This window comes from Brachycentrus maculatus, unplaced genomic scaffold, assembly GCF_059751285.1.
Source record: "Brachycentrus maculatus isolate JH-2025_06_01 unplaced genomic scaffold, ASM5975128v1 h1tg000015l, whole genome shotgun sequence".
NCBI classification, from domain to species: Eukaryota; Metazoa; Arthropoda; class Insecta; order Trichoptera; family Brachycentridae; genus Brachycentrus; species Brachycentrus maculatus.
Genome location: NW_028280769.1, coordinates 1,029,092 through 1,044,947, shown reverse-complemented (window position 1 = coordinate 1,044,947; position 15,856 = coordinate 1,029,092). Strand labels below are relative to the sequence as shown.

The 15,856-nt window shown below is 33.3% G+C and overlaps 2 protein-coding genes across 3 annotated transcripts in view; both read left to right on the top strand.

Moving 5' to 3' along the window:
* The first annotated feature begins 309 nt into the window (after positions 1–309).
* LOC148313322 (peptidyl-prolyl cis-trans isomerase FKBP1A-like) lies at positions 310–4,335 on the top strand. The gene is made up of 3 exons (XM_088264037.1): positions 310–407; positions 1,988–2,148; positions 3,830–4,335. The coding sequence occupies exons 1-3, from the start codon at positions 371–373 to the stop codon at positions 3,956–3,958; spliced, it is 327 nt and encodes a 108-aa protein (XP_088120163.1). The 5' UTR covers positions 310–370; the 3' UTR covers positions 3,959–4,335.
* A 1,887-nt stretch (positions 4,336–6,222) lies between these two features.
* The window catches only part of LOC148313321 (guanine nucleotide-binding protein G(s) subunit alpha), a 32,535-nt gene continuing 22,901 nt past the window's right edge, over positions 6,223–15,856 (top strand). Inside the window, exons 1-2 of one of the 2 annotated variants that reach the window (XM_088264014.1) lie at positions 6,223–6,251; positions 8,005–8,832. The gene's annotated coding sequence lies outside the window, so the exon portion shown is untranslated. The remainder of the gene's footprint in view (positions 6,252–8,004; positions 8,833–15,856) is intronic. The other variant, XM_088264023.1, reaches the window with a different exon arrangement.

Below are 15,856 nucleotides of genomic sequence, written 5' to 3'. Positions count from 1 at the left end.
AATCTTTTAATCTGGCTAAAATGGTTTGCAAATTATTTTAAAACCATCAAATTATTTATTTTTTACTTGGAAGAAAAGATATGGTAAACATTGAATTTTTGATACTCTGAAAATCTTTTGATGTGTTCGGTGTGTAATGTCTGATATATCTCCCTGGTAAACCATTGACATCAGAGTATTGCGAATTCATAAAAAAAATTGTAACAAGTAACCCCTATTTGTAATGAAACGACTACCTAGGTAGGGTACATCAACATAGTCTATGATTAAATACTATTGTCTATTTGTACGAGAGCATCTGGGATTTTTGTCTATGCATTTATAATTTTTAATCCGTCTGGTTGGTCCGGGTGCCGTTATAAAAATCGAAATGGGTGTGGATATCGAGATAATAAATCCTGGAAATGGTATGTATTTATAAAGATTTTCGACTCTCTGTCATTTGACATAGTTTAGTGGATATTTATTTTGTTAAAGGTATTTTATGCAAGTTTTTCACATGGCGGCACGCTACAGCTTTCCGCATTGGCTGTCCGCCATATTTTCGCCGGCTTGCGGCACCTTCCCGCGAACGCGAGGATTTTGTTTTTTTGCAATCTTCACGCTCTGTTGGGCGTTGGCGTCAGTTTTCAATTATTGCTTTTTTTTATATTCCACAGGTGAATCCGATAAACAAGTTGGTTGCTAATGACAATTTGCGGTAATTTATTCGGCTTAACCACCCATTTCCATTTCGTTCATTTCGGACGGTTGATCGATCTTTTTATACCTACTGGATACATTTTGTTTCACTATAATGTGTGTAATTCTAATCATCCAGTAATTAAAATTGAAAAGCATTTTTCTTAAGTATTTTTTCCATTTAAATAGTTTATTTATGATCCTTTAAATATTTCAAACCTGTCATTATTGTGAAATAAAAAAAGGTAAGAAATTAAATTATACTAAAATATTAAATTTGAGAGAACATGATTGGGATAATTTATTTATTTATTCACGAAGACTAACCTCTAATACAAGCTCAATTTGTCATCAGATAACGAGAAAGCTTTTAAATTTATATTAATTAACCTATTGACATGAACTACAGCGAGGTCACTATAAAGTTAAATATGCCACTGATAAATTATAAATAATCTAATTTAATTCCAATCCGTCGTATCTTTGCCGCTGAAAATATGCACCGATTATTTAGTTGTGATTGCAACCTTATCTCTCAAGACCCTGTTCGAAAACTAAAATTGCGTAAAAAAAATCTTACATATCGCTCACTCCTTTCAACAACGTCATATATCAAAAAACTTAATTTTTCAAGAGGTCGTTTTAAAAGTTTAGAATATAATAAAATGTATTAAAAATATATATTAAGCCACACATTGAACTTTTTACTGTGCAACAGATCTTTTTACGTAAAACCTGAAGGTTATTTCTCCATTTGAAATGTATTTAGTTTATTTAAAAAATTAATTAAACAATACCATTTCTTCAAAATGCAAAAAAAAACAGCCGTTTAGCGTGTAAATATTAAGTTAAGTTAAAAATATGCCTCTTTTGCTGGGATATAGTACATTTTCTGGGCATTCCGAAAACATGCACAACTGAAAATTGGCAATTTTTGATTTATGACGTTGTTGAAAGGAGCGAGCGACATGAGGTCTTAACATTGCACAAAAGTTTTAATATTTTTTGTTTATTTAAATTAATAAAGAAATAATCAACTTTTGGTGAAATTATTTACTAGTTGCAATGGATGGTATTAAATTTAAACCTTTGTTTCAGTAGCAATTTTTAAGTTTCGAGAAGGTATAAAAAAGATCCCACCATGCAGTTTTAAATAATAAAAAGGTGGAAAGACACTTTTAAATAAAAAAGAAAAGAGTTGAGAAATTATGTTTAAAGTAACATTATTTTTATTATAGAGTATTGACTATTTATTTTTCCTGTTATATTATGTCACACATGCTCAAAACTGTGTTACCTTTTCCAGGAACCACCTTCCCTAAGACCGGCCAGACGGTCGTGGTCCACTACACCGGAACCCTGACCAACGGAAAGAAGTTCGACTCCTCGCGAGATCGCGGCCAGCCCTTCAAGTTCACCATCGGGAAGGGAGACGTCATCAAGGGATGGGACCAGGGCCTTGCCCAGGTAACTAGACTTCATAATATTAACCTTCCCCTCCCGGTGATACGTATTTACTACAACTTGACTTTAAAAATGGGAATATAAATATAAAATATAATATATACGCGCTAAGAATTTTTGCATTCCTCTGTAATACTATTACGTGTTACATAAAAGTATAAAAATCTACAGTTATTCATTTGCAGCAACGGAAATAAATAAATTTAAAAAAAATCGGGGATAGAATCACCAATACACAAACGTTTCTCAGAGTATGCGTGCATGCCACATTTTACATACACGTGCACGTGGCTCCATACTGTTTCCGGCGATCTCATTTTAGTTGCACACAAGTCGCCATTCAGGGTGGTCGTTCCGCTACGATAGCTATGGCGGTTACTTGCGATGTATTTTTTTAATCTTTTTTTGATACTTGAGCTAACATTACAAAATTGATACATTTCAATTTCAACTACAGTCAATCAAAGCAACATTTAAGAAATATTCACATTTTTCCCGTTTTTAAATCACATTTTCAAATGGTGTACAAAATACATATCATCGGTGCACGCTGAAGTTTTAAGCACCATAAGGAAAGGGTTAATAATGCATTCTCTCGTGTTGCATGATAGATGTTTGACTGGTGATATAAAGAAATAATGCAAGGTAGAGATATGCATTATGGATAAAGTTAAGAAAGGTGTGTTTAGATGGTGTGGGCATGTGAATCGAATGAGTGAAGAAAGGACAGTATAACAAATTTATGAGGCGAATGCGGTTAGTAATAGAAGCAGAAGATATAATACACCTTTTGCAATTTTTAAATAGTAAAATAATATCATAGAAGTTATAGTTTTTTTAAAAAAAGGTGAATTTAAGGTTTGGCCTTCTGTATAACATTATTTTATACCTAGTAAATGTGTTAATTTTATTTTATTTTATTAAATTAGTATAAACTAATTTTATTAAATTAGTTTATAGTAAATTATTGTAAAGTAATAAATAAAGTTATTTTAACAACAGGTTAGCATTTAACTTGTCTTTACTATGTATAAAAAAAAGTATCTAGTTTACTAGATACTTTTAATCATTTAAAAAGTTTCTAGTAAACCATTTTGATATCGATGTTTTGATGTTATGTGTCGGGTTGCGGTTCCGTGGTTAGTGTCGCAGAGTCAGAGTTTCCGCTCCACCACAATTTGATACCTATTTGTAATAATAGCCGCTTAGGCTCATAGAAATAGTATGAAATAAGTATTTTTGTAAATAATGAAAACAAAAATATGTTTAACTCTTTATAAAAAAAAAATGTAAAAAAAAAACCCCGAAAAAGTCTCATACAGTAGTGGACTATCTTAAATGTTTATTCTTATTATGAGTAGACTAAAGGAGTAAATGAACATATGGAGATATATCAATCGGGACCACTAATCGAACCATCCACTTAAGGTGGAGACTGACCGGAGCATTTTGTCTTAACGTAACACATTACGATGCGAGCATTCAGGCAGTCAGTACAGCGAGCCGAGCGCTCCATCCATAGTTTCGGATGCTCGGTGATGCTCGCCGCGAGCGATGTTACGACGTTATGTTACGACGAAATGCTCCGGTCAGTCTCCACCTTTACGAGAGAAGGAATAGCCCTCTCACAGTTCATGCAGAAGTGTTGGTATATAATAGTAAAAATATTCAAATTATTTTCCAGATGTCTGTAGGCGAGCGAGCCAAGTTGACCTGCTCTCCTGACTTTGGATATGGTGCCCGAGGCCATCCCGGTGTCATTCCACCAAACGCAGTCCTCATCTTCGATGTGGAGCTCCTTCGCGTTGAATAAATCCTCATTCCGACTGCAAAGAGAGGGGATGGAGAGATCTTTCCGAAGACAACTTGTGTTCAATACTCCCAAGCCATAATAATTGTCTTCTTAGCAATTTAACTTCATTACACATATACTTTGTGCATTTTATAGCAATGATCTATCCTAAATTTTTTAATATCTGGTATGCATGTGACCGCTGCATGGATTCCTGTCTGAATGGGTTAACAGCGTGTGAATTTGAAAGCACATAATAGCATGTAACAATTTGTCAATTTCATTTTCCATTTTATCAGCCGATACTCTTTATTTTTGTACACATTATTTGCAATATTTTTATGTAAAGTTTTCTTCAATGTACAATTTACTTTCAATAAAGCATTATATGAAACACATTTTGACTTATTTATATATGTACTTAATCTTATCATGCGGTTATTCAATGACAAGATAAGAACGAATTGACTTGTCGCTCACTCCTTTCAAGAACGTCATAAATCAAAAAACTTGATTTTTCAGGAGAACGTTTTTAAAGTTTAAAAATATAATACAATGTATTAAAAATAAATATCAAGCCACTTATTGAACTTTTTACTGTGCAACAGATCTTTTAAGGTAAAACCTGAAGGTTTTTTCTCCATTAGAAAAATATTTAGTATATTAATATAAATAATTAAACAATACCTTTTCTTCAAAATATAAAACAACACTTTCTGCCCTGTAGGCGGGTAAATATTACGTTAAAAATAAACCGCTTTTGCTGGGATATAGTACATTTTCTGGGCATTCCAAAAACATGCACAACTGAAAATTGACGATTTTTGATTTATGACGTTCTTGAAAGGAGTGAGCGATGTATGGTTTGCGTAATATAGCTTATACGAAAACGGACATCCTCTTACAAATTATTTTCATGATTTAAAGTGTCATACACACAAATAAAGAGTTTTTAATTAATATATTGATATGAAAAATGGAGAATATTAATATATTTTTATTAATGGGAAATAAATAAATTTATGAATTAAAAATGACCTACGCAGCACTACATGGGATAAATAGTGAAACATATTAAAAAACAAAGAATAAGAGAGATTTAAAGTGTGACCAAGAGAGAGAGAGCGAAAGAATAAAATCCAATGCAAAAATTGCATATAAAATATTTTGTTTATTCAATCTTTACACTGTCATTGATTTTATTGCCTTAATTGGTAATACTGTTTTTATTGTTTGTACTACTACTACTACTACTACCATCACGCCGTTTCCCCGCAGGGTTGAGGCAGATAGGATGGAACGCCACACTCTTCTGTCCTGACATACACTCCTCGCCTCCTTCACATCCATACATCTAGTCATACATGCCCTCCGATTACGCAGACTTTTGACACCGCCAGATTTTAGGTTCTGATTGATCTGATCGTGTCAAGTCTTTTTTTTTATTGTTTGTGACAGCTAAAATATGACATATTGCTGTTGTTGAATAAATTGAAATTTAAATATATGGTATGTCCGTCATTCCATATTTTCGAGTTAATGAGAAAAAAATGCTCCTGAATTTTGTTATTGATGCCTTGGTTTTGTAATTTACAGACCACATTTTTATCAAATTTGGTATGTATATAAATCCTGGAAATATCTCGGTACTGTCCCATGATCAGTATTGTTAAGTCAATATCAACATTACATTTCATTGGGTAAAGAGAGAATAAAAGTTGGGAGAGTTCTTTGAAGAAAAAATATTAAAAAAACTGCAAGTTCAATTATTGAGAAAAATATTTATATGGGTGTTTCAAATATAACTTGAAAGTGTAAATAAAGATTTTGCAGAGCACATACAAGGCTTGAAGACATTATAATTTAGGACTGTTGTTTTCAAAAATGATATCTTGGTTGGACGACTATAAGGAAAAGTATTTTAGCAGGAGAGGAAAAACCCGCACAGCTGACGAACTGTCAAAAAAATGCTGCCATGTGATTACTTTTTCCTGTATTTTATTTTTAATTCATTATTTTCATCAACGGTACCTAATAATAATTTCACACAAAACTATTTTATCATAAGAATTAACGAGTTATATAAATCAAATTCATAGGTTACTTAGTAAAATTTATATAATTGACTGAAATAAGAAAAGAAATTAAATATTTACGGCTAAATAGTAGAGTAAAAAGCTTTTCAAAATATTTTCTTCATAAGTATCTACCGTGAAAAAATTTTCACATCTGATAATAATGTTGTCATATGAACGAGAAAGTTATCTAGAAGGCAGTGCACCACCATTATCGGGCGACATGTTGATTTTTCGCTGTGAGTGTGATCGAAGCCGATTCTGAATTTCTGTCATTCGGCTGACAAATCATTATTTTTTATTGTATATTGATAAAAAGATATATTGTTGTCAAAGTTTGTCTACCGCCGGTTTAAGGGTTGCATCTAGCCTCTCAATATTTCGAAAAACTCGCTAATCGGATGCAGGGGTGTGTGTGTAGTTTCGCTCGAGACCGACAGAGCACGGATATTTGTGTCAAAATATTCTTATGCTATTTATAAATATTATTTGCTAGCTTTCACTCATGCTTGGACTTGAATAGTAATTTTTGTGCTATTATTAAACATGTAAGTTTATAAATATTGCGACTTCCCCAATGCTCACTCGCTTATAAGCTGTAAATATTTTTCTCTCGAGCGGATGCCATTTTTAGAACCATTCCTTTTGACGTTTTTTCGATTGGTCCGTCTGCACTTTTGATACATCTATATACTCGCTTCTATTCACTATTTATAAATTAAATTTCATATTGAACGATGAACGCAAATTTCCGTGTACTATGTATTCACCCAAGGTTTTCTGAGATAGCAGAGAGTCATATAAACCAATCAATTTTGAATAATAAAATCGATATACTTCGATTCTATCATGTTGATTTTGTAATAAAATGTAATTAAATGGCACTTCTTCGCTAGAATAGTAAAAAATAATAGTTTAGTCTATAACTTGCGATTTTTACCCTCAGTGAATTACCTATATAAATAAATTAATCATGGACCAACATTTTTCCTAAATAATTGAATGAAATCTTTTTATAGTCAAACAATTTTTATTTATTTATTTAGATGTTTTAACATTATCTTTAAACTGTTTATTTATACTTAGCCGTCTCAACATTTTTATTTACTAATTTATAACGGCATATTGTAGGTTAGGTGTTATTATATAAATAAACAAATTATCAAAGGAAGATGCAATCCCAAATCTAGTTGAATCAATTAATATGTATAAGAGGTTTATTTAAATCATAACTAATAACAATTAAAAATAAAATAGTGACAGTGAAAAATAAAATTTATTCATTTAAAAATGGAATACATATTTAATTCTTGCATTTTAACAACCAAAAAGATTGTTTATGTGCAGAGTGTTGCCTTATATCGCTCACTCCTTTCAAGAACGTCATAAATCAAAATTTGACAATTTTCAGTTGTGCTTGTTTTCGGAATGCCCAGAAAATGTACCATATCCCAGCAAAAGAGGCATATTTTTAACTTAATATTTACCCGCTACGGGGCAGAAAGTGTTGTTCTTGCATTTTGAAGAAAAGGTATTGTTTAATTGTTTTTTTAAATGTACTATATATTTTTCAAATGGAGAAAAAACCTTCAGGTTTTACCTAAAAAGATCTGTTGCACAGTAAAAAGTTCAATAAGTGGCTTGACATTTATTTTTAATACATTGTATTATATTTTTAAACTTTAAAAACGTTTTCCTGAAAAATCAAGTTTTTTGATTTATGACGTTCTTGAAAGGAGTGAGCGATATGTTATATTGCGTGTGTTCATTTTTTATTTTATTTTTTCGTGCTCGGACGTTTTTTTCTTCTTCAGTTTTGAAATTTGATAGTGAATGTGTCATAAATACATAATATATTTATAGGCAATTGTTAGTTTTTCATGAAAGTATCACATATCTCTGATAATATACCTGATTCAGACACTTTTAGTCCGTCTTTCTATCTTTTTGGTTGTTACGTGCATTGTTTTTAATTAAACTATTTTTTTATAGTATCACCTTACCCAGCACTTAAGCTTATATTATAATTTAATATTAATCACACTAACGACAAGTGAAAATTACCAATATGGAGGATTCTGCGTGATTTTTAAAAACTTTTAACTCTGAACGAAATCCCCCAAAAGAACTGGGAGAGTAAAAAATCCAATACTTGCACAGTAAGAAATCACTTCTTAATATATTGTGTACTGGATGGAAGAAAAAAAGTGGAATTAATCAAGCCTACCTTAATTAAACACCGTTACGAATCCTATTGTTTAAAAAATAAAATTTTATGGAGACTTGTTGAAAGTTACCGCTGAAATATAATTTTGTGTTATCTTGATTTTAAAACAAGGGCTTCCGTTTGGTCAACGTATAAACGGTGACTAAATCGTTGTATAAATATAGTGCAACTTAACTTTTCAATTCACCGTAGATAATAATATAAATTCGTGTAATCTTATAAATAGTGAATGTGTTAAATGTAACTTTGGTTATCCAAGTTTATGTGTGTTAATTTCTGAGTTCCTTTGTTTGAAAGTATTTCCTCGCAAGGCTTGAGTGAATTTAAAATAGGAACGTGCAAGTGCGAAGTTCGAAAAGTGTTCCGCTCGCTTGATGGAATAGCCCCGTGTTGTGTTCTCGCGTCGGGTTGCCAGTAGCGCCGCGGCGGTGGTAGCGCGTGGTGTTAGTGTGGAGCGGCTGGAGAGGGGGTAGCGCGGTGGCACGCGCTGTGCCCGGGGCCGGGGCGGGGGGCGGGCAGCCCTCCGAGTCGCCGCCAGCCGTGGCGGCCGCGCGCGAACCAGCGCCCGACAACTCGCCCACACCTGCCTCCTGGTGAGAAACACGACAACCTAGATATAGATCTATCCAAACCTATACAAGCCGGATCCGACCTTTCTCTCTCTCTCTCTCTCTCTCTTTTTTGATCCACATTTGCTCCCACCCTGAAAGTATCCTATATGCCGCACCACCCTTTGCTGTTTACACATTTTGGATTGGTATTTTTTACGCCTGCGGACCGCTGGCGACGGGATTTGATAATTATGTACATATAGTTAAGACCTTCACAAGGAGATTGGATAATAATATTAATATAAAAAATACTAAATAATTCCTTCTTTTCTGACTTTGGTATGAGGCCAGCGCAGAAGGTAAAAATACCCTTCCCGTCCTTAAGCATCAATCGACGGAACGGGTACAAATACCTTTTCGATATTGGTACCATGAACCAAGCTAGGACACAAAATGCCGAACCCTCTTCTAGTGGAACGAAAAGCCTGTTGACGACAGTCAACAGTCCGGTTTCTGCTGGGGAATTTAACATAGTTTTCTCCCAGCAACGAGCAAATGAAATTCCTGAAATGCCCACCCTTTGTGGTTAATTATGAAGGACATTGGTGCCATATACCAAGCTAGGACACAAAATGCCGAACCCTTTTGGAATGGCGTGTTGATGACGGCCAACAGTCGGGCTTCTCCTGAGGTGCCTTTCTCCCACCAATGAGCAAATGCCGAAAAGTTCCTGTTGGCCCACACTATTTTATCCTTCCTGTTCCCAACACAGATTAAAATAAAACATGTTTTTAGCTGGAAGAAATAAAACTCCATTGATTGTTCTATAAACCTTTTACATATTATTATTATTATATTGAATGGAATCGTTTTGTTTTAACCTAACCAAACATGTCTATTTGTCAGTCAACCCTACAACCATACCCGTCATAATCCAATATATCTGATGATAACTCCTTGATGGTAAAAGGACCTTGTTTTGTTTGAACTGAAGTCATTCTAACCTGACCTATTTTCATTACAATTATTGTAAACCATTGTGTAAATTTCATTCTTTATAGTATTATAATATGTACTAAATAGGTTACCGGGGAATTTCTGTCATATTCATTTTCATCATTCATCTTTTACATACGCTGCACACAAGTTTTCTAATGCAAGCAGATTTGTACAAACAGCGTCTTAAATGCACAATTTTTCCGCCAACATTTCAGCTGTTTTCAATCTCAAAAATTGATTGGGCCTATTTTTGTTGACAATTTTTTTATTCAAGTGAATTAAATAAAACAGTAGGACCCCCACGTTTTCTGTCTACCACATTCACATACATTACGATGAAGATATTAGGATACATTAGATATTAGGATAGATACAGCTAAAAGTGTATATAAATTAGTCATAGTACACAATGAATTTTAGCGCATGAAAACTCTACATGCAACACTATTTATACTGTATATTGAAATCGACCTTTAAAAAATAATATTTTAATTTAATTTTTTTATTTACATAAATTGGATACATTTATTTCAATCACAATTTTAAACATATTTATATATTTTTTTTGCAGAGACTCACCAAGCCACCTTGTGTGTCTTGTCGGTGGAGTTCTTTTTTAATGTTTTTTTATTGTTTTTAACAATTTTAACCTAATATACACACAAAAAAAGAGAAAAGTTAATGATATCAAATAACTTTTTGATCTGCAGAAATTTTTATATATATTTATTTGAACTTCATGTACAGAAAATAAGGATTCGGACCTCACATACTAATAAAAGAGTTTCTGCTCAATAAACAGCTTCTTGTCATCTCACCAATAGATGTCTCTAGTGAGGTTCTAGTGATTCAAGAATAATGTTTCAATATTGGTTCATATATATATATACATAGAACTTCCAAGAATTTGAGTAGTGTGGTTGTCAATGATGGGTAGAATTGGTGAATGTTACACGTGTGTAAAGTGATCACTTAAACCAGCCTATAACGGTCGTCAGCCCCGTAAATGCCCAGACTTCCGTATTAATCTTCATCTTTGATGAGATGTCAAAAAATAATAAATAACTGCGTTGGCGGGCTTATTGCTAAAAAGCAATATCTTACAACCAAACAAAAACAGAAATGACTGCTTAATAGTTCTGGTGTTAATATGTTAACAGTTTATTTTAGTCTCTAAATACATACTTATATGAAAACAGTCAACACAATGCAACTGTGTATTTTGCTCGGCCAGTATTGCTCAGTAATAAAATTTATCATAATTAATTGTTTGAATTCCACGTCTATTTCTGTTTTACTATGTTACACGCTGCACAATCTCAGTGGCGTGAATGCGTGTCAAATACAGATGATTGGACTATATGTTCTATATATATGTAAGTTGAGTGATAGGAGAAAACTATTTGATCTGATTAATTGATACAAAATTTTAAATAATCTTTTACACTGTTCTTTGCAAATGATAAATATTTACGCCCCAACCAGAAACACGAGAAACCGTCAAATATTTTATTGTAATAACAGGCCGGACAGTGTCTGGATTCAATACTCCTATACACTGAATGCAAAACCTCAGCATTGATTTCGCGGACCATATAGATACTTGGAATATGTCACTTCCTAAATCAGTAATAATTACAATATTTCAGGCTAATGCATAATTCCTTGTTTTATATGTTCATCCTTGTTAAGATAAGTGTTTTTCGAACCAATAATATACTTAAAAAGGGAAAACATATTATTTTATCATAAAGTATACAACATGTGGATAAATTATGTACGAATCGGGTACGACTTGAAAAAATAAAATATTTGTATTTTGTACTAGCACTTTTAATCTATTTATATTTTTTTATATCTTTTGTATTCTTTCCCTTTATAATAATAACCTAAAATAAAATATATACCCACACACAGAGCATGCCACTGTAGGATCTTTTTTGTATTAATATAATACAATATTTTTGTAATTATATTTTATTGTAAAATGCGAAAAAAAAAAAATGGACATAACATATGTATGTTTGTAGTTACACATTTTCTTTCTAACCCTGATCCGCACCCAATGGTGCATAGGGCACTGTATCGTATTGATGCATTGTTATCCAAATCGTTTGTTTGAAGACAAGCACTCCTGTGCTTCAGAGACCAGTCCAGGGTAATATTAAATAAATATTAGATTGTAAAATCACTAACACACTTTTTGTGAGTACACATTTTAGTTACAGGCGGACCTCATCCTTCGCACATTTGACTTTTACACAATTCGCTTTTTCGCACATAAAAAAAACTTTTTTGTTTGTGTGTGTCAGGACAGAAGAGTGTGGCGTTCCATCCTCTCTGCCTACCCCTGCGGGGAAACGGCGTGATGGTAGTAGTAGGAACTTGAAAAAAAAAATGGAAGAATGTGATCCCAATGGAGAACACATATCGCTCACTCCTTTCAAGAACGTCGTAAATCAAAAATCGTCAATTTTCAGTTGAGCATGTTTTCGGAATGCCCAGAAAATGTACTATATCCCAGCAAAAGAGGCATATTTTTAACTTCATATTTACCCGCTACAGGGCAGGAAGTGTTGTTTTTGCATTTTGTAAAAAAGGTATTGTTTAATTATTTTTTTAAATATACAAAATATTTTTCAAATGGAGAAAAACCTTCAGGTTTTACCTAAAAAGATCTGTTGCACAGTAAAAAATTCACTAAATGGCTTGATATTTATTTTTAATACATTGTGTTATATTTTTAAACTTTAAAAACGTTCTCCTGATAAAAATAAGTTTTTTTCTTTGTGACGTTCTTGAAAGGAGTGAGCAATATCTCAAGTGCGTAGGGCAATCCATAATAGTACTTCATGTTACAGAACTCTCTATAAAGAAAAGAAAAAAAAGAGTAAAATATAACTAACTTTCGAGATGTTTATTACGAAAATATAGTTTATATTCAATATATACATAGTAAATTTTTTTAATACAAATTGTAAAGTACTGTTTTTGGTGTTTTTTTTATTATATTATTTTACATCCTTTCTACTTTCATACATTTAACTTTCGCACTCATTTTTAGGCACCAATCATGTGCGAATGTTGAGGTCTGCCTGTGCAGCAAAGTTTGTACATGCCTACGTACATATGTTCATACCTCTATGTATAAAAAAAACATTGTGAACTTTTTTTTTGTAATGTCTATATGTAATTTTAATGTGTATACGTAATCATTCATGGACTTTTTTTGACCCGGGATCGGTTAGGCTAAGTTTTTCTGTGTTTATATATAAAATAGCACGTTATAAATACCAATACTGAGAAATTACTTTTTACATGCCAAATGTAAAATTGTACCAATTTCAGTATTTTTTTTGGTGAGTTATTTTTACCTTGGGAGCTATTTTTATCTCGGGAGTTATTTTCGGCTGTGTGCAAATGATTTCTATTTGTTTTTCATATTTTATTTGATCAGAGCCGCAAGTCCAGGTTATTTATTTCATTCATTGATTTATATTTCTGAGGTAGTTGGGACCGTGCATAAACTCTTGAATAACATCTGGTATTCTTAATAGTCCTTAAAATTTTTAGCAGTATCTTTCTCTCCTCGGAACGTTTCTCATTTTGTCTGACTGTATTATTATTACAAGTAAATTAAAATAAAATCTTTTTATAAATGCACATAAATGTCTTGAGCATACTGTGAGGATTGATCATCTCAAAAAAAGTGCATTGAGTCTCCATTTCTTCAAAATCTCCGTAAGTTATGCACCGATTTTGAAACACAATATTGTATTTGAATACATATGTGTTTCATACATAGAAATAGTCACAGGTTTTTTTTTATCTGTTCCTGGTAAAAACATGTTTTTTCAAATAAGTTTTTTATTGCAATGGCAGTGCCATCTATTGAATATAACAGCCAAACGTGTAATACTTAACATTGGTCTTTGCGGACAGCGTGCTTCTTGACTGCTGCACAAATATTGTACACCCACACACATTGTGAAATCAAATGTACTAGAAATGTGAATATTTTTTTTTTCGTTTCCATCTAGCCAGATTGAGCCACAGCAACATGTGGTCAGGTACATTTAGTATTTTATAAATTCAGAATCATGATTTTGATTTCAGGAAAAAAGTTTTGATTTTATTTTATTGTGCAAAAAAAAATCCTTTATGAAATTTAGTTTTTTTCCCCCCTTGGGAATCGAACCCGAGTCCTACAGTACGGTAGTCAAACCCACTGACCACAACACTATGGAGGCATTTAACAAATATTAAAATCATTCAATATTTGAATAAACGGAATCAATTAACAAATTACAATAAAATTGAACAATTGCACAACGGAGTCCTGGTTCCAACTCTAATGTATGGAAGTGAAACATGGAGTTGGCAAAAGAAGGATGAAAGTAGACTGAATGCAGTCGAAATGCCATCTCTCAGAAGAAAGTGTAACAAAACGATGTATGATAGATGTGCCAATAGTGAGATAAGGAAGGAATGCAAAGCTGAGATAAGCATTATCGATAAAATTAAGAAAGGTGTGTTGAGATGGTTTGGACATGTAGAACGAATGAGTGAGGAAAGAACGGTAAAACAAATTTATGAGGCGAATGTTAGCGGGAAAAGAAGCAGAGGAAGACCGAGAAAAACATGGCACGATCAGGTATGCCAAATACTTGAAAGTGGTCAGGTTAGGAGTCGTAACAATCGGCGGGTATGTATGAGGAGATGCATGAACGTGGAAGAGGCAAAGAATGTTTGCAAGGACAGAGTGGTGTGGCGCTCTATTCTCTCTGCCTACCCCTGCGGGAAGCGGCGTGATGGTTAGTTAGTTAGTTAGTTTTGAACAATTGCACCGGACTCTGATTTTACATATTCTTTTTAAACACGGTGCTACATCCCTTGCGTGTACTTGTAACGCTGAACTTTCCGCCAGACATTTCGAATATTATAGGAACCAACTAACCGTAATGAGTGAGATACATATGTATCTGTGTTTGGGCACACGGTTACATTAAATATTCCGAGCATTTTATAAATTTTACAAACACTCGAGTATTACTTGTCAATTCTGTCTCTCCATTGTGCGGTGATTGTATTCATATGCAAATCTATGTCTTTACCCAATATGGGATAAGATTTTGTTGAAAAATATTTCTAAATATGCTTTTATTAGTTTTTTACACATCAATCTTGAATCTTCTTCTTCTTCCTGGCTACATCCCAGCTTATTGTCTTTGTAGACTGCTGGGGTCAGCTCTCCTAGTCCTCAGGTTGTAGGTCCTTTTGTCCTGGACAACGTCACCTAGGCCATGCCTTCGAATCATGTTATCTTTCTGCAGCACCCATGAATTTTTTCGGTCTTCCTCTAGATAAATTTTGAGGAAGATCCATTTCTGTTGCCTGGTTAACTACATGTTCGGGTTCTCTGCGTCCTATATGCCCATACCATCTCAATTTTCTTTCCTCTACCTTCCTATTAATGTCTGTAACGCCCAGGCTTCCACGAATGCGTGAACTCTTTATTTTGTCTCTAAGGGACACTCCCGCAGACCATCTAAGCCAGTGGTTCTTAACCCGTGGAACCCCACGTGTTCAGCAACTCAGTCTCCCGGGTTCGGCTGATTCACACTGATTTGTGGGGAATATTCATTATTTTGTTTTTGGTTTTATGTGAAAATCATGTTAAAATGGTTTTGTTCTTTGTTTTTAATGGTTTTGTTCATTCCGTGCACCTATGTATAAATATATACCTATGTTTGAAAACGTCCGCCTCCGTAGTGTAATGGTCAGCACGCTCGGTTACCGTTCTGGAGGTCCCGGGTTCGATTCCCAAGGGGGGTAAAATAAATCTTAGTGATTTTTTCACTGTAATATTTATTCAATATTACCCTGGACTGGTACTAGAAGCGGGGGGCTGATCACCCTTCCTTCATGTGTAAACGATCAAGATAACACTGTGTTTATATGATGCAGTGCCCTATGCACCATTGGGGTGCGGATAAGGGTTTTATTATTTTATATATTATATGTTTGAAATTGAAAAAAAATATATATGAAGAAATATAAGAACTAT

Excerpts from the sequence above, each read along its gene's own strand:
- LOC148313322 (XM_088264037.1), top strand. The coding sequence starts at position 371 with ATGGGTGTGGATATCGAGATAATAAATCCTGGAAATG. Across the intron at positions 408-1,987 it reads GATAATAAATCCTGGAAATG|GAACCACCTTCCCTAAGACC; the intron begins GTATGTATTTAT and ends TACCTTTTCCAG. Across the intron at positions 2,149-3,829 it reads GGGACCAGGGCCTTGCCCAG|ATGTCTGTAGGCGAGCGAGC; the intron begins GTAACTAGACTT and ends ATTATTTTCCAG.